Source organism: Elephas maximus, chromosome 22 (assembly GCF_024166365.1).
Source record: "Elephas maximus indicus isolate mEleMax1 chromosome 22, mEleMax1 primary haplotype, whole genome shotgun sequence".
NCBI classification, from domain to species: Eukaryota; Metazoa; Chordata; class Mammalia; order Proboscidea; family Elephantidae; genus Elephas; species Elephas maximus.
In genome coordinates this window covers 28,552,727-28,574,946 of record NC_064840.1, presented here as the reverse complement: position 1 = coordinate 28,574,946, position 22,220 = coordinate 28,552,727, and the positions used below count along the sequence as shown (strand labels likewise).

The 22,220-nt window shown below is 44.4% G+C and overlaps 1 protein-coding gene across 3 annotated transcripts in view; it reads right to left on the bottom strand.

Annotated features, from left to right (window-relative positions):
• The window catches only part of TTC28 (tetratricopeptide repeat domain 28), a 773,448-nt gene that overhangs the window by 127,940 nt on the left and 623,288 nt on the right, over positions 1 to 22,220 (bottom strand). For all 3 annotated transcript variants that reach the window (XM_049865174.1, XM_049865176.1, XM_049865177.1), the window contains 3 exons: positions 21,742 to 21,871; positions 19,560 to 19,778; positions 17,429 to 17,594 (listed from right to left, as the gene is read on the bottom strand). In XM_049865174.1, coding sequence (XP_049721131.1) covers positions 17,429 to 17,594; positions 19,560 to 19,778; positions 21,742 to 21,871 — 515 coding nt within the window. The remainder of the gene's footprint in view (positions 1 to 17,428; positions 17,595 to 19,559; positions 19,779 to 21,741; positions 21,872 to 22,220) is intronic.

The window sequence follows — 22,220 nt, the reverse complement described above, 5'->3', positions numbered from 1 at the left end:
AATCTTCATCAGGAAAGGCTGTCTCCAGCCTCGAGGTCATAATCAACACAGGATGCATACAGCTTCAACCTCATCAGTCTAAATAAATAAAAACAGATATTAACTTACAGTGTGCTTTGAAAGCTACCCATGGCTCTGTCCTTTCATGGACAGGATATGTCACGCCAACTTCTAGTTTTAGGTGGAAGCGTCCATTGCGAGGCAGGGGGTTAGGGTGCAGGACATCTCTATCAGCAACAGGTTCCACGGAGCCCTGGCACTGGGGCGTGGGAAGGGAACAGACAAGTGCAGGCCAGCTATCTGCCTACTGCAGGGTGGGGATACTTGGTCCTTGCTAAAAGCAGAACTCTTTTATTAGGACTGCCAGAAAATGAAGTGTTATCTTCTGATGTCTCTAATTAACAGGAAGAAAAAGACAAGTTTATAATGATAACTTCGTCTTCATCAACCAGATCCTTAAATCAACGCTGCCTCTCTCGGCTGATCAGTGGCAACCTCCCGCTGTATTAGCATAAGTCTATCAAAAGCCAGGAAAGAACATCTCATTACTTCTGAAGCCTTAATGAGTCTGATGTGTTACGGCAATCAGAAGAGTTTCTTGTGCAGGCCTTGAGGTCAAGTTTTACAATGTGGATATCAGCTCAAGGTCTGTCATCAACCACCTGGTCTGGGTAAGCACACCTCTTTGAGCATCCAGAATACTCTACTTTCACGGTACTTCACAAGGGTAGAAATGGAGAGGGAAAGGCTTGAAAAATACAGGAAGTAGCTATCAAATATATGATATGACTTGTCACATGCTTTGTTACATCGATGACCTGTTGTCATCTAGTTGATTCTGACTCATGGTGACCCCATGTGTTACAGCAGACCTGCTCCATAAGGTTTTCTTGGCTGTATCTTTTACGAAAGCAGATCACCAGGCCTTTCTTTCACAGCACCACTGGGTGGGTTTGAACCATCAACCTTTAGGTTAGTAGAAGAGCGCAAACCGTCTGTACCACCCAGGGACCTTGATGACACACTCATCATACACTGATGGTGCTATACTGACTGTGTGTTCAGGAGTGTGGTTTGCTCTCCTTGTTCCCGGCAGTCTGTTCTTTCGCTCACTCATTCATCCACACATTGAACAAACATTCACTGAGTACCTCTTACATCCTAGGCACTCTGAAGAGCTGGTAATGTGGAGATGATGCGGGGTCATTGCCAAGGCCTTGCCCTGGCATTCAGGGACATTCATCATTGGGACTGAGCTTGTTTGACCAGTTGTATTATTCAATTCTAGATAACTAACAAGTGTACATCAGAGTGCTACATGCTGCACACCCAGACTTTCCTAAATTCTGGTTGGGAGGTAGAGAAGAGGGAAAAGCGTGGGTGGGTAGTTCAGCTCCACAGCAGGTATCCTCCATGTCAACCAGTCCAGCCTCCTTAACACCTGCCTCCAATTCTGGCTCCTACCCATCTGTGTAAGCAACTCCTGCCTTCAGGGTATGCTGAAGGCTTAGAAAAAGCCAGGCCCTGGGGAACAAACACCAGGGGATCCCCTGCTGGTGGGAGATCAGAGTGAATGCAAAGTCCCAGGAATGTACAGGTATGGAGGCTGGCACCAAGAAATAGAGCAGGCTGTACGGAACAATGAGGCTAGTGCCCGACTTCTTCCCTGGGCACTCCTTGGCCACCAGCATTCCCTGTGGGACACGAGGGGGTGGGAGCACTTGAACGGCAGTGGTGCATTTAGTAGCGGAAGGAGAGAAGGAAGCACAGGCTGGCTGGTCACTTGGACATGTGCTTGTAAGAACATGGCCCACAGTAGGAGAGAAGAAAGAGCGATTCCAGGAGCAAATGTGTAAGATAAACAGCGTTCAGTGGTTCATTAAACAAACAACAATAAAAAACAAAAAAGGGATATTTAAAGATAAAAGACTCAAAGACCTCAAAACTAAAGAAGTTAGGGGAAAAAATGATGGTGGCTTTCAAATAGGTTTTAAAAACGGGAATAAAGATGTACCCGATTGAGGAGCTGCCTGGGGAAAAGGTATGACTTTGGATGAGCTGAGTTTGGGTGAATTCCCTGGGAACAGCCTATGGAGGAAGAGGCCAGGCTTAGAAGTCACGCTACACGCTGGGCAGGGACTTTGATCTGGGTTGGTGGGAAGGTCAGTTTTCCAGGGAAGGTCAAACAGCTGAGTGGGAGCTACAAGGCAGAAGCCATCAGGAGGAGCGCTTGCAGAGCCAACACGGGCATGTGCTGGGTTGAGGGGGGAAAGGTCAGCAGAAAAATGATCAAAGAGCATGGAAAGCTCAGTTTCATCTCCTCCAGGTGGCCATGGCGGTGGGTGTGAAGCAGAGGTAGTATTATTGTTCAGTACACATTCACTCTCCCTTCCCCACTCTGTGAAAGAGCCCTGGTGATGCAGTGGTTAAGCGCTCTGCTGCTAATTGAAAGATTGGTGGTTCAGACCCGCCAGCCACTTCATGGAGAAAGATGTAGCAGTCTGCTTCCGTAAAGATTACAGCCTTGGAAATCCTATGGGACAGTTCTACTCTGTCCTATAGGGTCACTGAGTTGGAATCGACTTGGTAGCAATGGTTGGTTTGGGTTCCCCTCTCTGTGGAGGAATACATTCCTTACCTCCTGATGTTGGGCTTGAGATGTGACTTACGTTAGCCAATGGAATGTGAACAGATGAGAGCTGAGGCTCTAAATGTGCCTCCTGGTTTTGCCTGGTCTTCTGTGACCCTGACTTTGGCCATGTGAAGAGTATTCTCTGTAGCCACTGGTCACAGAACCATGAGACACATGGAGCTGACCTAAACCCAACTAGCAGCCTAAAGCGGATCCACCCCAAGTGACCAAAGACCCTGGACAAGAAATAATGCCTGTAGTTATACGCCCCTGAAATTCTGGTGTGCCACCTGGCATATCAGAGGGAAACCTGACTAGTCAGTGCGTTGCGTTGCGGGTCTGACACAGTAAAATGTGCTCCTTTAAGACTGGCACCCCTGCAGGACCTCCTTAACACTGTGCCACTGTGCTCAAGGTACAAAAGCATGAACAGAATGAAAAACAATGTCTATTTCAGCCAGCTCAGAAAGGGACTTGGTGACGATACTGGGGCTATTTTCCTAGAGCAAGAGTTGTATATTAAATCTTAAATATTGATTGTGGAGTAAAGCTGTACACAATCAGAAAGAAAAAGCAGAGGGAATTTCACCGGGGCAAAGGGCAGTATCTGTAAAGTCAGGGATATTGAAATTCGATTAGTTCAAAGAAATCTTACAGAAGTGGTTGTGGCAGCTGTCTGCTTTTTTTTCTTTAGGCTGATTCTGCCGTCTGCCAGATTACCCTTTCCATGTACAATGGGAAAACTCAAAAACAAAAACCAAACCTGTTGCTGTTGAGTCAATGCTGACACATAGTGACCCTGAAGGGCAAAGTAGAACTTCCCCATAGGATTTCCAAGGCAGTAATCTTTGTGGAGAAAAGACCATAGAGTCAGCAGTTCAAATCCGCCAGGCGCTCCTTGGAAACTCTACGGGGCAGTCCTACTCTGTCCTATAGGGTCACTATGAGTCAGAATCAACTCGACAGCACTGGGTGGGTAATCTTTACGGAAGCAGGCTGCCATATCCCTCTCCCGTGGAACAATTGGTGGGTTAAAACCGCCAACATTTTGGTTACCAGCTGAGTGCTTAACCATTGTGCCACCAGGGCTCCTTAACCCAGCTATTTCAAGAATTCTGCTATTGAAAGAAGTTCATGAGAAACACAAAAGGAGATTCTACTTAGGCTATCACGGAGGTCTTATATAAAGACAAACTATGGCGACTTTTCTTGCTAAGCTGTTGATTTACACTAAGAAGCTTACCAAAGCCTTCTGAACTCATTTTGGGCTCAGCCTTTTGGAAGGAATCCAGATTCAGTAATTAGGGACAGAAGACCGAGTCTACAGTGTGCTCCACTCATTCCTGCAACTGTGTCTCTTCAGTGCCCTAGTCCCTGATCCTCCATAATTTTTTTTTTTTTTCTTTTTCTGAAACGGCTACAGCTGAGCTGAAGGATTCACTTTGTGAATGGTTCCTCTTGGGATGCAGCCAAGTCAGAAGTGGAGGGCCACATCAAGACAGGATGTATGAAGGCTTAGCCAGAGCAATCCTGACTTTGGATCTTGACAAAGCTTGTAGAAAACCACAATTCTTGCAGCAAAGGACAGCTGGTCTACCTTTCACAGCTGCCAAGCATCATCTGGAAGCCCTTGGTCCTTTCTTTCCTCCATGTCCTCATGTGAGGAACCCCTCTGCCTAGAATGCTTTTTCTCCCCTCATCCTTCAGGACCCAGCTCAACTGTCACCTCCCTGGGAGCCTCTAGAACCACTGCCTTGCCCCAAGGAGGCAGACAGGGGTGCTGCCTTCTTTGTCCAGACCTTATCACAGCCCTTTTCACATGGTGGATTAATGATTTTTGCATTTGCTGCATGCTTCACACTGTGAGTGTAGGTGAGGCCAAGAAACCCAGCTATTTTTCATGCACATATCTCCAGGCTCAGCACCAGTTCTGGCACAGACTACATCCTCAAAAAATATTTTCAAAATTGTACTACCCTAATTTAGAATGAAATTCAAAGCTCTTTGTTTTAAGGGAAAAAATAAATGCCAAAAAAATACTGCATCCACTTTTATTCCACAGAGTTCTGGAAATGATATGAGATGAGAAAAAAATATTTGACTTGTAAAATAAAACCTTACTAGTTTGGATGCTTCAAAGGTCAGCAGAGCAAGGGTGGGGGTTTGGGGACTATGGCTTAAGGGGACTTCTAAGTCAATTGGCAAAATAATTCTATTATGAAAACATTCTGCATCCCACTTTGAAATGTGGCGTCTGGGGTCTTAAATGCTAACAAGCGGCCATCTAAGATGCATCAATTGGTCTCAACCCACCTGGAGCAAAGGAGAATGAAGAACACCGAGGTCACACGATAACTATGAGCCCAAGAGACAGAAAGGGCCACATGAACCAGAGACTTACATCATCCTGAGACCAGAAGAACTAGATGGTGCCCGGCCACAACCGATGACTGCCCTGACAGGGAGCACAACAGAGAACCCCTGAGGGAGCAGGAGATCAGTGGGATGCAGACCCCAAATTCTCATAAAAAGACCAGACTTAATGGTCTGACTGAGACTAGAGGAATCCAGGCGGTCACGGTCCTCAAACCTTCTGTTGGCCCAGGACAGGAACCATTCCCGAAGACAACTCATCAGACATGGAAGGGACTGGACAATGGGTAGGAGAGAGATGCTGATGAAGAGTGAGCTACTTGTATCAGGTGGACACTTGAGACTGTGTTGGCATCTCCTGTCTGGAGGGGAGATGGGAGGGTAGAGAGGGTTAGAAACTGGCAAAATTGTCACGAAAGGAGAGACTGGAAGGGCTGACTCATTAGGGGGAGAGTAAGTGGGAGTATGTAGTAAGGTGTATATAAGCTTATATGTGACAGACTGACTTGATTTGTAAACGATCACTTAAAGCTCAATAAAAATTATTAAAACAAAAAAAACCTTACTAGTTTAGATTAGGAGCCTTGATGGCACGATGGTTAAGAGCTTGGCTGCTAACCAAAAGGTCAGCAGTTCAAATCTACCAGCCACTCCTTAGAAACCCTATGAAGCAGTTCTACTCTGTCCTATAGGGTCACTATGAGTCGGAATCGACTTGACAGCAACAACAAAGGTTTGGTTTTAGTCTGAATTAGGAAGAGTCATTAACAACCTGTGATATGCAGATGACACAACCTTGCTTGCTGAAAGCAGAGAGGACTTGAAGTGCTTACTAACGAAGATCAAAGACTACAGCCTTCAGTATGGAGGACACCTTAACATAAAGAAAACAAAAATCCTCACAACTGGACCAGTAAGCAACATCATGATAAATGGAGAAGAGATTAAAGTTGTCAAGAATTCCATTTTGCTCAGATCCACAATCCACGCCCATAGAAGCAGCAGTCAAGAAATCAAACAACATATTACATTGGGCAAAACTGCTGCAAAAGACCTCTTCGAAGTGTTAAGAAGCAAAGGCTTCATTTTGAGGACTAAGGTGTGCCTGACCCAAGTCACGGTATTTTCAACTGCCTCATATGCACGTGAAAGCTAGAAATGAACAAGGAAGACCTAAGAATTGATGTTTTTGAATTACGGTCTTGGTGAACAATACTGAATATACCACAGACTGCCAGAAGAACAAACAGGTATGTCTTGGAAGAAGTACAGCCAGAATGCTCCTTAGAAGTGAGGATGGTGACGAGACTTTGTCTCACATACTTTGAACACGATATCAGGAGGGACTAGTCCCTGGAGAAGGACAGCATGCTTGGTAATGCAGAGGGTCAGTGAAAAAGACGAAAATCCTCAACGAGATGGATTGACATATTGGCTGCAACAATGGGCTCAAACAGCAATGATTGCGAGGATGGTGGAGGACCTGGGAGTGTTTTTTTCTGTTGTACATACGGTCACTGTGAGTCGGAACCAACTCTATGGCACCTAACAACACAACAACTGTTTGGATTAAGGTGCTTCGATGGCACAAATGGTTTGCACTCAACTACTAATCTACAGATTGGTGTTTTGAACCCATCCAGTGGTACCACGGAAGAAAAGGCCTGGCTATCTGCTACTGTAAAGATTATGGCCAAGACAACTCTATGGAGCAGTTCTACTCTGTCATATTATGTCACCACGGAATCGACTCAATGGCAATGGATTTTTTTTTTTAAGTTTGAATTAATTGAGAGGTCAAACTCAATTAGAAAAAAGCCAGAATTAGGAAATATCTCTGAAGATAGTTTTAACCTTTTGAGTACCTGCCATAACGTGAACTAGGCTGACGACACGGCAATGACGTAGCGGCCAGTGGAGGTGACGGGTGTCTGCTTTAAGGGACAGATACAAACAGTTTGAGTCAATCTATCAACTGACCACTTACATCCATAGCTTCAATACTTCTGCCCTATTTGCAATCTTGCTTTTGCAGTTCATTTGCTTAAAAACCCCTGCTTTTTTTCTATTTTTAGGGGGGCGGGCGGAGATCTCTTTGAGACTGGATCACCGTATTTTTATGTGAATAATGCGTGCCTTCTACGTTTGTCTGCTAACCCTGCCCTCTCCCCAGGAGGTATTTTCCTAAGCATGCTATGCTAATTTTTTTTTACAGCAACATGTAAAATAAAATTAGCATAGTGGCACTTACGAAAATACCTCACGGGGGAAGGTACAGTTGTCAAACATAGTAGAAGCACATTATTTGCGTAAAGATATGGTAATCATAATTCATGTTTTGTCACACCCTTTCATCCCTGGCCCAGGCATCACCTGCTTTCACTTATTTATTTAGTAATTTGTATGCCTGTGTGCTATGAGTCGGAATCGACTCGACGGCACTGGGTAAAAAGCCTTTACAAAACCATTACCCAAAACAAAAGCCAGGACAGTGAGAATAATGTACATATAACCAGAGGGCAGTGGTGATCAACAGTAGAATTCTCACCTTCCAAATGGCTGACCAGGCTTTGATTCCCAGCTAATGCACCTCAAGCAAGTCCACCACCGATGTGTCAGTGGAGGCTTGCATGTTACTATGATGCTGAACATGTCTCAGCAGAGCTTGCAGACTAAGATGGGCTAGGAAGAAAGGCCTGGTGATCTACTTCTGAAAATCAGTCAATGGAAACCTTATGGATCCCAATGGTCTGATCTTGTTGTGCGTGGGGTCGCCATGAGTTGGAAGCCAACTCGATGGCAGCTAACAACAATCATTTGTTATCTATCATCAAGCCCATCCCCTGGCTCCCCAGCTCCAGGTAAGCACCGTCTGAATCCCATGGCCATCACTCCCTGGCTGAACTTTCTATGTTTTATTGCATCTATCTCCATTCCTAGGAGCATATTTTTATTTTAGTTGTTTTTAACTTTATTAAAAAGATGTCAAGGAGCCCTGGTGGTACAATGGTTAAATACTCAGCTGTTAGAGCCCACCCAGCAGTCTGCGAAAGAAAGACCTGGCAGTTAGCTCCTGTTAAGATTACAGCTTAGAAAACCCTATGGGGCAGTTCTACTCTGTCACATGGGGTCTCTATGAGTTGGAGTTGACTTGACAGTACCCCTTCAAAAAAAGTGTCATGCCGTAATAAAATCTATCAACAAAACATTCTGCATCCCCCCTTGAAGAGTGGTGTCTGGGGTCTTAAACGCTAGCAAGCAGCCATCTAAGATGCATCAATTGGTTTCAACCCACCTGGATCAAAGGAGAATGAAGAACACCAAAGACACAAGGTGATTACGAGCCCAAGAGACAGAAAGGGCCGCGTGAACCAGAGACTACATCATCCTGAGACCAGAAGAACTAGATGGTGCCCGGCTACAACCGATGACTGCCCTGACAGGGAACACAACAGAGAACCACTGAGGGAGCAGGAGAACAGTGGGATGCAGACCCCAAATTCTCATAAGACCAGACTTAATGGTCTGACTGAGACTGGAAGGACCCCAGCGGTCATGGCCCCAGACCTTCTGTTGGGCCAGGACAGGAACCATCCCCGAAGCCAACTGTTCAGACATGGATTGGACTGGACAATGGGTTGGAGAGGGATGCTAGTGAGGAGTGAGCTTCTTGGATCAGGTGGACACTTGAGACTATGTTGGCATCTCCTACCTGGAGGGGAGATGAGAGGGTGGAGGAGGTTAGAAGCTGGCAAAAAGGACACGAAAAGAGAGAGTGGAGGGAGAGAGCAGGATGTCTCATTGGGGAGAGTAACTGGGAGTGTGTAGCAAGGTGTATATGGGTTTTTGTGTGAGAGACTGACTTGATTTGTAAACTTTCACTTAAAGCACAATAAAAATTATTAAAAAAAAAAAAAGTGTCATGCCGCAGATAGTATTTTGGGATCTACTTTTTTCATTATATTTCTAAGACTTGCTTTGGGTTCACTACGGATTATCTGTTTTGACTGCTGCATAATATTCCATTTTGTGAATATACGATTTATCCATTCACTCTCTCATTGATGGCATGGGGTTGTTTCTAAGTTTTTGTTATTGTTTACAATGCCACTCTGAACATTCTTGTTCATGGGCAAGAAATCTCTTAGATATTATACCTAAGGTGTATACCTGGATCTAAGGGTACGTGAATGTTCAGCTTCAGGGGGTAATGGCAAACTGCCTTTTGATGTGGTTATACTAATTGACTGCCCCATCAGCCACATATAAGATGGCCTGTGGATCCATACCTCCTCTGACATTTGTATTGCTAATATTTAATAATTAACACTTGCCACTTACAGTCAGCCTAGAACCAAATGGAGTCATCAGCATTTATAAATTAGTGTAATCAGTGTTTTAAAATAAAACATACTTGATTAGAAAATAACTTTCCCTGTAGAAAATTCAGAAATACAGGAAAACACCAAGAAAAAGTGGAAAAAAAGACCTAACAGCTCTAGTTGATCAAGGTTTAATGTTCATTTACATGAAGGAGCGTTTCTCCCACTATGAGGGTGGTCTACGATTGCAGTTTACTTAAAACCCTTTGGGAGACTCTGTCTGGACCTGACTGACTGGTGGACACTGCCTGCCAGTGTTCCATCAGTCAGCCCAGCACCCGCAAAGTGCCACTGCACACTCCCGGATGCCAGAGAGCAACCCACCTACTGCAGGACTCTGGCTAAATAGCAGAGTTAAAAGCTGAAGATGTGTTTTGAAATTCATAACATCACCCTTAAGGGAGGTTCATGTTCTATGTGGTGGTTTCAACCTACGCCTCTTCTGATGTGGGAGGAAGGGATGGGAAGTTCTTATTAAACGCTTAATAAAAGCAATTCTTTTATTTTTTAAATCCATTTTCAGAAACTCCTTTGTAGCATTTTACTTCCCTTCTGCAGCAAGATGCCATTAAGGGGAGCAAAAACAGTCTGCAGAATAACAAGGACATCACAGCCAGGCGATGGATAATTGAATGATGGCTTCCCCCAAGGCCCGGAGACTCAATTTCTATGGGCAGAGTGTATTTTACATCCACTAGAGAAAGAGAGGAAACCCTGGTGGTGTAGTGGTTAAGTGTTATGGCTGCTAACCAAAGGGTCGGCAGTTTGAATCCGCCAGGAGCTCCTTGGAAACTCTATGGGACAGTTCCACTCTGTCCTATAGGGTCGCTATGAGTTGGAATCAACTCGATGGCACTGGGTTTGGGTGGGTAGAGAAAGAGAGTCAGTAACCAGCCCTGCAGGAAACAGGACACTGCTCACATGGTACTTTCTGGTGACCATAGTTCAAATCCATGGATGTCTCACTAGGTGCCAGGCCTGGGTTAAAAAACAAAACCAAAGCATTGCCTGTTGAGTTGATTCTGACTCCTAGCGACTCTATGGGACAGAGCAGAGCTGCCCCACAGGGTTTCCAAGGAGAGGCTGGTGAATTTGAACTGCCGACCTTTTGGTTAGCAGCCGAGCTCTTAACCACTCTGCCACCAGGGGAACGCACATCTTGGAGAGACCCCTCTGGCTGATGGGGACTGGAAGGCCATAAGAGGACAAGTAGGAGCAGGGAGGTCAGAGAGGAGGCATAGCAATGGTTCAGATACAGGCAATAGTGAGTGACCTACACTGCACTCATAGCAGAGGAGACAAAAGTGGATGGATTCAAAATGGATTTTATTGGGAGAATCTGCATTTACTTAGGACTGAGGGAGAGAAAGGATAAAGGGTGATTCTTCAGTCTTTGGTGGAACCAATTAGTTATATGATGGTGCCATATACCAGGGTGAGGATTTGGGCAGAAATGAGGAAACTCAAGAGTTGGGCTTTAGATATTGTAGACTACAGATGCCTAGAAGATGCTCGGGCAGACACGTTTAATGGCCGGCTGCACACACAGATCCAGAGCTCAGACTCCCCAGATCCATTTAAGCTCGGAGGGGGAGAAGTTCACAGGGTATGCTTAGAGAGTGGAGAGGAAGGCACCGCAGCTGGAGCCTCTTGGTGTTCCCCGGGAGACAAGAATGTCAAATAAACACAAATGCCTTCCTGGAGCAGATGGTGATGCCAGGCTCCGAAATTTGGATTTTATTCTCCACAAGATGAAATTACAGAAAGAGATTTTTTTTTTTCCTTTCGAGTGACAGAGCTGTTTGTTTGTAGTTACTTATTTCTGATTAAAAAAGCAATATAGGCTCATTGTGAAAAAACTGAAAAATAAGGAAAAGTATAAAGAATAAAATAAGAAGCATCAATAATTCCACCATCCATCCACCTATAATTACCATCAACACTATGGCCTATTTCCTTCCAAGATTTTTTCTTACTTTTCACACAGATAATTTGCATAAATTACAAAATTATACTTCATACAATAATTCCATATCCTATTTTTTCACTTAATATTTTGTCACACATTTGGTTATGTGATTAAAAATCCTCTGTACACATAATTTTATTGATTGATTATATTTTAGATGAAGTTTTACAGAGCAAATTAGTTTCTCATTAAACAATTAATACACATACTGTTTTGTGACATTGGTTGCCAGGCCTACAGCATGTCAACACTCCCCGCTTCTTGACCTTGGGTTCCCCATCACCAGCTTTCCTGTCCCCTCCTGCCTTCTCATCCTTGCCCTTGGGCTGGCGTGCCCCTTTAGTCTCGTTTTATGGCCCTGTCTAATCTTTGGCTGAAGTCACCTCAGGAGTGACTTCAGGAGTTAAAAGAGTATCCAGGGGCCATACTCTCAGGGTTTCTCCAGTCTCTGTCAGACCAGTAAGTCTGGTCTTTTTTGTGAGTTAGAATTTTGTTCTACTTTTTCTCCAGCTCTGTCCAGGACCCTCTATTGTGATCACAGCCAAGGCAGTCGGTAGTAGTAGCTGGGAACCATCTAGTTGTGCTGGACTCAGTCTGGTGGCGGATGTGATAGTTGTGGTCCATTAGTCCTTTGGACTAACATTTCCCTCGTGTCTTTGGTTCTCTTCATTCTCCCCTGCTCCAGATGGGGTGAGACCAGTGGGGCATCTTAGATGGCCTCTCACAAGCTTTTAAGATTCCAGACATTAATCACCAAAGTAGGATGTAGAAAATGGTCTCCAGCCCTCAGCCCAGCAACTTGATCCCTCAGGGAGTTTGGATGTGTCTATGAAGCTTCCATGACCTTGTCTTAGTCAAGTTGTGCTGACTCCCCCAGTATTGTGTACTGTCTTACCTGTGACCAAAGTTACCACTTACCTATTGTCTAGTTAGTGTTTTTCCTTCCCTGACCCTCCCTTCCCTAGTAGCTATCAAAGATTGTTTCTGTGTGTAAACCTTTTCGTAAGTTTTTATAATAGTGGTCTCATACAGTATTTGTCCTTTTGTGATTGACTTATTTCACTCAGCGTAATGCCCTCCAGATTCACCCGTGTTTTGTGAGGTTTCACAGATTCATCATTGTTCTTTATTGTGCGTAGTATTCCATTGTACACCTGTATCATAGTTTGCTTATCCATTCATCCACTGATGGGCACTTAGGTTGTTTCCATCTTTTTGCTATTGTGAATATTGGTGCAGTGAACATGGGTGTGCATATATCTATTTGTGTGATGGCTCTTATTTCTCTAAGATATATTTCTAGGAGTGGGATCGCTGAATCATATGGTATTTCTATTTCTAGCTTTTTTAAGGAAGCACCATATTGTTTTCCAAAATGGTCATATCATTTTACATTGCTACCAGCAGTGCATAAGAGTTCCAATCTACCCACAGCCTCTCCAATGTTTGTTGTTTTCTGTTTTTTTTCATTCGAGCCAGTAATGTTGGGGTAAGATGGTATCTCATTGTAGTTTTGATTTGCATTTCCTTAGTGGTTAAGCGCTACAGCTGCTAACCAAGAGGTCAGCAGTTCAAATCCGCCAGGCGCTCCTTGGAAACTCTATAGGGCAGTTCTACTATAAGTCGGAATTGACTTGATGGCAGTGGGTTTGGTTTTTGGTTTGAATGGCTAGTGATCACAAGCATTTCCTCATGTGTCTATTGGCCACCTGAATGTCTTCATCAGTGAAGAGTCTGTTCATATCCTTTGCCCACTTTTTAATTGGATTATTTGTCTTTTTTGCTGTAGAGGTGTTGATTTTAGTGACTAGACCTTTGTCTGATTTGTCATAGTTAAAATTTTCCCCCAGTCTGTAGAATCTCTTTTTACTCTTTTGATGGAGTCTTTTGAAGAGCAAAAGGGTTTAATTTTTAGAAGATCCTAGTTATCAAGCTTATCTTCTGGTATTTGTGTATTGTTAGCCATGGTTCGTATCCTATTTATGCCATATATTAGGGCCTCTAGAATTGACCCTATTTTTAATTCTATGATCGTCATAGTTATTGGTTTTATACTTAGGTCTTTGATCCACTTTGAATTAGTTTCTGTGTATCATGTGAGGTATGGGTCCTGTTTCATTTTTTTACAGATGGACATCCAATTTTGCCAGCACTTTTTGTTAAAAAGACTGTGTTTTCCCCATTTAAGGGACTTTGGACCTTTGTCGAAGATCAGGTGAATGTAAATGGATGGATTTCCATCTGGGTTCTAGATTCTGTCCCATTGGTCAATATGTCTGTCGTACCAGTATCAGGCTGTTTTGACCACCACAGCTGTATCATAGGCTCTGAGGTCAGGTAGTGGGAGTTCTCCTACCTTACTCTTTTTCTTCAGTAGTGCTTTACTTATCTGGAGCCTCTTTCTTTTCCATATAAAGTAAATGATTAGTTTTTCCATCTTGTTAAAGAATGCTGTTGGTATACGGATTGTAATTGCATTGTACTTGTAGATTGCTTTCACTAGAATTGATATTTTCACAATGTTGAGTGTAGACATAATTTTAATTGCAACCTAATAGTATACTGGATAGATATAAAATAATATGTCTGCTATTCAATTAGCATTGAACATTTAGGTTGTTTTCCATTTTTTTCTATAATAAATAGACCTATGATAAATATCTCTATGTATAAATATTCCGTTTTCTAAAATGAGAATTTTCGGCTCAAAGGGCATGAATGTTTTAAAGGCTTTTGATACCACTGGCACATTATTTTCAGAAAATCCAAACCAATTTATAAGGCGCTCTAGTGGCACAGTGGTTAAAGCACTCAGATGCTAACCAAAGGGTCAGTCGTTTGAACCTAATGGGCACTCCATGGGAGAAAAGATGTGGAAGGCTGCTTCCGTGAAGATTACAGCCATGGAAACCCTATGGGGCAGTTCTACTCTGTCCTATTGGGTTTCTATAATGTTGTTATGAGTCAGAATTGACTCAAGGACAATGGGTTTCATTTTTTGGCTTTTATTCAATTTATATTTTTGGTATGTGATATTGCTCCTTCGCTGTATCCTTACCATCACTGAACTTTATGGCATTAAAAATTTTGCTAATTTTATGGATGAAAAATATCTGCCATTGAAAATTCTCAGTGTTTTCATGAAGCCATTAGGAGAGAAATCAGAGTCTCATAAAAATTGCAGTCCAGTAAATTAAAAGCATGCCACTAAAGTGTTTGATTTTAATATCATAATCAAGAACGTGGGTTTAAGCTCACACATACACAAAAAAAGAACACATTTCTAACAAGTCTTATCCAAAGCAACAGCAATAACCTTATTACTGGCGATCTGAGCTGGGAATCGAAGCTACTGAAGGCATCCCAACCACATGATGTTGAGTACCTGACCACACAGCATCCTAGAAATCCCCAAGGACTTGTCCAGGACAGAGCAGAAAGATTAACCTGGGGAACACAAGCAAGTGACAGTCCATCTCTCTCTCTCCACTAATGAAGAGATGAACTATAACCCAAGCACCGTTTTTCAATTCAAAAGGCATCTGGGAGCAGAATCACTCAGCCTCCAGTAGGACATAAAAGAACTGCTTAGGTGCGTGCAAGTGTTTGGAGTTAAACCACTGAGCCCAGTGAGGAGGGGGGCAGGGAAGAGTGAGTCAAACGGAAATCTCCTTCCTCTTTATGGTGAGTTTTAATCTAGACATACAGGCTGAACCCTATCCATGGTTGGTTTGGACTGAGATGACTTGGGTGTTGCTGTAAGGGAGATGGCGCACAGGGACACCACCTTTGCACATGCAGAGGTTTCAAGTGGCAGGTGCCTCACACTGGTTGCCTTTAGGATTTCATCTCAGTTCCAGCTCTGGACTGTGGCCTTACACACTTGAAAACCTGATGTTTTCAGCATGCCCTAAGAGGCTTTGTCTCTCTAGAGCCAACTTGCATTGCCCAAGCTTACAAAGAGTTATGCAAACTGTAACGCCAATTACATACATTTTCTACCTGCAAGTAGATTGACGTGTGAAACCAAATGATAACTGGAAAGGCTGACCAAGAAGCGTGGGGCCTTAACAAGGGAAGGCAGGAGGACAATCTAAGAGGTTGTCCAATCAGGGTTGCTTAAGGCTATATGAATACTGCCTAGGGTGCCCTTCATCTAGTTTATTTCTCGTCATGCTTCAGAGCTCAGCTCAAATATCCCCTCCTCACGGAAGCCTTCTCAACTCTCAGTATGGGTCTCCCTCCTCCCCACTCCGCTTATACATTCTCAATACACCCTGAATTTTTGTTTGAGCACCTATTGCAGTTTTAATTAAAAGAATGTGTAGACTCTGTTGGCTATCTGTCAGGTCCGTGAGAACATGGAGTATGTTAGTCTTGTTCATCACTTCAACCCCAATCTCTAGCAGAGTGCCTTGTACATAGTAGACACTCAAATACTTGTGGGAGGCAGGGAAGACGGGGAGGATAAGAGAATATGCTGACCTCATGTCCACTGCAGGAACAGCCTTGCCAGTGGAATGTCAAGATGCTTCGCCAAGATTCTCTCTTCCTCTGACAGTGTCAAAGATGGTACTACCAAAGTCTGCCTTGCCTTTTTGTGCTTCTGCTGGCCAACCATTCCCCTCTACCTCCTGCTTGGCATATGCAATACCCTCACTAAGGTTACAGTCTAATCACACTGGCCTGAGTGCCTGTCTCTTGAAGCACCTTTGCCTGCCCCTATTTTATGATCATCTATGCTTTAAATCACAGTGGGAAGACTTACTTACAAGTGCCTGGGTTGACACACCATCAAGTTCCTGTAACTGCCACACCACCACCTAGAGTTAAGGATGGGGATGCTCCAGGACGCACAGCAGTCATCACAGAAATAAGACAGCAATGTGTGCATGTGGCTGACGCCTGTTAACACTTCCTAAAAACAGAAGCTAGGGATGACATCCTTGTATGAGTTGGCTATTTTCTCAAAATATGATATTAATTTTGATAATTAAAAACAGAATGAGCACTGGCCTGGGAGTCTGGGTGAGATGTTTTTGATCCCGGCTCTGCCACTAATGTGGATGTCAGCAAGTCCCATGTCCGTGCTGGCTTCTGTTCAATGAGGGGCGGGACAAGACAACCACTCCAGCCCCTTTCAATCTCGGCATCACGTGATTTAATGATTATCTTCACCTAAGAACTCTCCCACCCCGACTTCATAAGCACCCCAAAGATTAGGCCAGCTGCTGGCGGGGACCATCAAACACTCAGGAGTCTGAGTTCAGCATCTCTAGAGAAATCATAGCAAGGCCTCAGGATTTTCATGATCACAAACAATATCATTCAGGAGATAAGCAGATGTTCTGAGGACTTGACACCCACTAACACAACAGATTCTCTGACAAACGGATATTCTCGACATTTGTTAACCACTGGATGAAGGATTGAGATGCCTGGGAAATCTGCTCATGCTCCAAGGTACCTTCTTCTCTCAATTTTCCCCAGAAGCAGGACATTTGCGGAAATTATTTCCTATGTGTAAAATAGTCAGCCACTATGATAAAATGCAGGCTGTTTTCCTAAGCTTATAACTTTAGCAAAAAGCAGTTCCCTGCTCTGTTCTTGATATTTGGGAGCTCAACTTCCTTTATCTCAGGCCCACAATGCACAGATCTGTGTCCAGATCCAGTCAGTAGTGCTAAATTAGCCTCTCAAAAGTGTGTTCAATTTTCGCATGAATCTGTTTATAACCAAAACCTAATCTCAATCTTAATTAACTGGTATATTAAATTCAAAATCATGCTTATGTTTAAACAGTCTATGAACCTCCTTAAAGAATGGGCATCTTTGGTGAGGCCCTTCCCTGTCTGCAGGGAAATTACCAGAAAGCATACAGACGGCCCACTAAGGGGCTCGCACTCCAGAGACACGTATCTATTTTGGCTGCAGAACTGTGGATAGACTGAGCACAAAAGTGTGCATTTCAAAAGATTTCTCCTATTAGTTCAAATAGAATATTCATATATATATATGTATATACAAACCCTCCAAGATAGCATCTAAAGATAGGCATGGGACGTTTAATACCTGGAGTAGTAAGACTCCACCCCCAGGGCCTCCCGGACGCTGGCGATGTGCTGCTCAAGGGCTGAGCTGGTTGCTGTCGGAAGGGTCGCACTGTTGCCGACCTGGAAGTCACCGGAGTTTTCCATCATATTATCACCCAGATGGTGCTCGTGAAACTTGAGAATTCCTGAAACACGACAGGCACAGCCAACATTATACACAGTTGGGGGGCAGGGACGCAAGGGTGGGAGTGCCAATGCTATACGACTTCTTTGACAAGCATGCCACTTCCCAAATGAAGAAACCCTGAAACACAAGGTCTCAAGGGGCCTTCCAGAAGTGTGAAGAAATCTTGAAATACAAGGTCTCAACAGGGCTTCCAGAAGCTTGGTTAGAATCCTTTTCACAGTTTTTACCATCAGCTTTGGTGCTTGAAACCAGGGAGCTCGAGATTCAGCTTTTGCCTTTGGCGACACATCCAGAAGCTTCTGGTATTGTGACTACTTCATATATATTTCAAGACAGATGCTTCTCAGAAGCATCAACTAGGGAAAGCCTCCTTTCAGGAACAGTGCATGAGCATGCCAACGTATATTCTTGCAGAAATAGAAATTCTGAACAAAAATATAATTAGCCAACTGGAAACTGTATGACTCAAACAGCCTTCATTTCCAAAAAAGTAAACCAAAATAAATAGGTAATTGAAAGGCCAGATAACATTTTAAACCATTTTTAAACAAGACTAACTAGTCAAAGATCACGAATGGATTAACCCAAAAACCCAGAATGGATTAAGGGAGCAAAAAACTGACGGCTGGATGAAACGGAGGTTTACTGGCAACAAACACAGGACATATTTTCAAATGGAAATGAGGTATGTCAGCCCTGGAAAAGGCTGGTCCTCTCTGATTGGATTAGAGCCTCAGCGAAAGCTTTCGAGCCTCATTAAGAGCAAAGAGGAATGGAAAGAGAGACAATAGAAGCCTCATTATACACAGCTCGTTATTACAGGGATTTGGATCCACCACCTGTCAAGTCATGTCCCGAAACGTAACAACCACAGCGAGAAAAAGCTTGATACCCCCCAGTTATCAACCTCGTCCTCACGGGTGTCTGTGCCATCTGTGGGAGCTCTGATAGTGATACACGGGGGTTCCACTGTGGCGACCATTAACCAAGTCCCCAGGAAAATCATGATTTAAAACCTTTAGCATAAGAAGGTAGAAACTAAGAGTATTCTTTGTGAGAAAGCCCACAGGAACATGAAATTGAGGGGGAAATGATTATGGCAAATAAATCGGAGGCACAGAATGCAGAGCTGTGAGTGCTCAGAACCTAAGAAGCATCTGGGAGCTGTCATCCAGCTGTCACTTTTTTTTCTTTTTAAATGAAAGAGACAGAAACATAATCAAGACAATCTTGTCAATTCTCTCTGGCAGTTGAACTTTGTGAAATTGGCTTACAGATAGATAGTCAAGGAGCCCGTTCTTCAAGATTCCCAATTATCAGATCCACTTCCCCAGTCAATAAACTCTAATTGGAGCTGGTATGTCTCCAAACATGGTAAAGCCATCAGCATTTTATTATGCAAAAAATATGGCCCTCACAGCTAATTAGTGGGTCCGAATTTAGTGAAACTCTTACAGCCTGAACATTTTAATGTCAATGTAATCAAAGGGGGTTTTTACATCTAAACTCGATTTATAACAGAACTGGTTAAAAAAGGGTTCTGTTAAAGCCAGAAATTTCCAACATAAGACTTCATTTAAATACTGAGAGAATGGCCATTATAATTTTAGTCTCTTTAACTTTAGCATGACAAAGGGTCACGACTATGAAATCATACACAGAGAGAACTCCTTAGGATTTGCCAACGTCACTTTATTAGCTAATGAACAGCTGCCTACAAACAGGGCTGCTAGTGAAATTAATCCCCCTGCTTTTAGTCTTCCTTCATAAATGCTTCCACACTCACCGGTAAGGCGCAGAGATTTCTCAAGGGACTGAGAAAGCTGGGCTGTCTTATTAACCGAATTCCCCACTACGGAACACCCAGGCTGATCTGTGATAAGGCGCCTCTTCCACCTCTATTCATTAGCAGTTCACAGGTCTGCTGTCTTAATTGCCCTGTTCCCACAGAGAGAGATCTCACCTGCCCCGGGAGCAAGCAGCCAGCTGTACAGGTAGCCTGCGGCCAGGGAGTAGTAGAGCACTAGGCCCCTCTGGCCATTAACCATCTCCAAGATTTGATCGATGGTGACCGGGGAGTAAGGGTCAGAGTCCTGTTGTCCTGTTTGTCGCTCCACCAGAAGGTCAGCAAATGCCCTTGTCCGTCCTCTCTCAGCCACGGCCAGGGCTTCATCATGATGGCCTAGGAGACATAGGCATAGACTGAGGGCCACGGTGAATGTGCCTACTCAGGATAGAGGACAGTAGGTACAGAGATCGCAAGAGAAACCTCGCTGCCGCCATACTCCTAAGTGTGACAGGTCCTGGTCCCTCTGTTCCACATTCAACTCCCTGTCTGAGATGAGGGTACAGTGTATACTCTCACAAAACCCACCTTTTTAGATCCAACAGGAATGACTTCGAGCCGCCCTGAGCCATCAGGCCTTCATCTTATCTGCAGCCAGCACCACGCGAGCCCCAGCCTGGTTTAGAGGCCTCCTCCTAAGCCTGCCCCATCTCTGCTTCACATCCTGCGCTGCCCCCAGACCTGGCCTCTGACCCACATATCCCCTTGGCTCGTTGGGCCCGACGCTTTGTACTGCTTCTCTCGTTACCTCACTTCCCTGCTCTACTTGGATTCTGACTGCATGGACAGATGGGAGCTATGTGGCGTGTCTCCTGGCTGTCTTTCCAGTCCCTCCACAATGCAGGCCCTCCATGTGTCACACTGTCCAGCCTACCCCACTCCACAATTCCCCCAACCACACCTCTGTGCCTTTATATATGCTGGCCTGCTGCTGGTCTGCCCCTTCCCCTTTCACTGACTGGCAAGCTCTGCCTCAGCCTTTCAATTCAGCTTCGAATCCCACTTCCTCGAAGAAACACGTCAGGAATCTAGTTTAAAGGCTGATACACAAATATAAAAGCACGAACAATACAAAACCACAGGGTCTAAAGTGAGGATGGTGTGTAAGTGCCAAACGAATGTAATGCAGAAGATTAATCCGTTTGCTTGTGTCATATATGGAAATACGGAAGAGGTGCTAGAACTAGGGTCAAAGTGGACGGCAGAGGCAGGGGCCGGATGCTGCAGCTCCGCCAGCACTTCCAGGGCGCCTGGCTTCCCTGCAGCTCTGGTATTAGGAGAAAGTGAGGATTTCTATATGTGTATGCAAATGTCTCCTTTTACTCTATTAAGTTATTAATTGAAACAGCAGGCACCATCTCTATGCACATTGGAAAATCGGCCCCAAAGTGTTAGACAGACTTAACACTGTGATTATAATAGATAATAAATTGTTATCTCAGGCAATGAACACATTTAATAGATACATTTTTCAAGGGGAAGCTTGAGTATTCACATAGATACTGAATAGGCCTTAGCATCCACCTTCAAAGACATCGTCGGTTCCAATGAGCGCCTCTGCAAGCCAGGCTGGGTCAGGGACAATGGTCTGGAGAGATGAGGAGGCCCAGAAAGAGGTGGAGGATGGGGGGCTTCAAGAGGGCAGCTTCAGGAGTGGAGGCCCAGATGCGCACTGTGCCAGGGCTGCTGTCACACAGGCCTGGGAGGGTCATCACAGACGATGTCACAACCCAGAGGGCAGGCGGCCTAGTAAACCCATTTACCAGACAGCAGTATGAGCAGATGTGCAGCTGAGGAGATAAAGAAGAAGCCAGGCGTCTTCTCAGGTATTCCTCCTTAGTCAGGGAGAGCTGATGGTCTCCTGCTTGCTTCCCCCTCCCCTGCCAGGTTCCCTCTCACCACTAACACCTGGCTTTATGCACCCCTGTCTCCGGGTCACCTTCTCTGCTTTCTGGGTCTGCCTGCCAGACCACTTTGCTTCCTCTGCGTTTGAGCTTACTTTACCCTAGCACCACTTGCACTGTTGTAGACTCAATGATCTATGTCTCTCGATAGGCTCAGAGCTTCTTGAGGTCAAGAATCAGGCCTTCCTGACTTCAAATCCCCAGGGTCGGCGTTTGGCATGTAGTAGGTGCTCTGGAGAGATTTACTGCACAAATGACCAAATGTTAATGACTCGATTGTGGTTGTGGCTTCTCAGTCTGTTGTAACGAGTCCTATCTCAACACAGCAACCACTGAGCCCCTGAGACACCCAGGCACACACGCACACACCAAGCCAGAACCCCAGCTGTTCTCACCGAGGCTGACCAGCACCCGCTGCAAGGCCTGGTAGGAGGACGTCTGCAGGTCGAAGAGGGAGAGTTTGTAGTCTGTGCTCAGCTGCACCTCATGCCGGATTGTTTCAAACAAGGCCGATGCCCTATAGAGCTGCAAGCAGGGGACAAAGAAAACCACCATTACCCAGAAACCTAGGTCCAGGTACTTACAGACTAGAGACAACTTTTGCTCACATCTTGGTGTACAACCCAAAGACTGTTGCAAAAGTTTTGAAAGGATTAATCTTTATTTTCAGATAAGTCTTTGTGGATCTGAAAAGATCATACCCCGCAAATTCTAGTTTATATAATCAGTTTTTGACAGACGTGGGGATCTAAAAGACAGAGGTTACAGACTTATGGTTTGAAAGACGGATTTAAGTTTTAAAAAAAACAAACCAGCTATTAATCCAGCCAAGTGCTAAGTTTTACTGGAACAAAAAAAGCCATCAAATGATCAT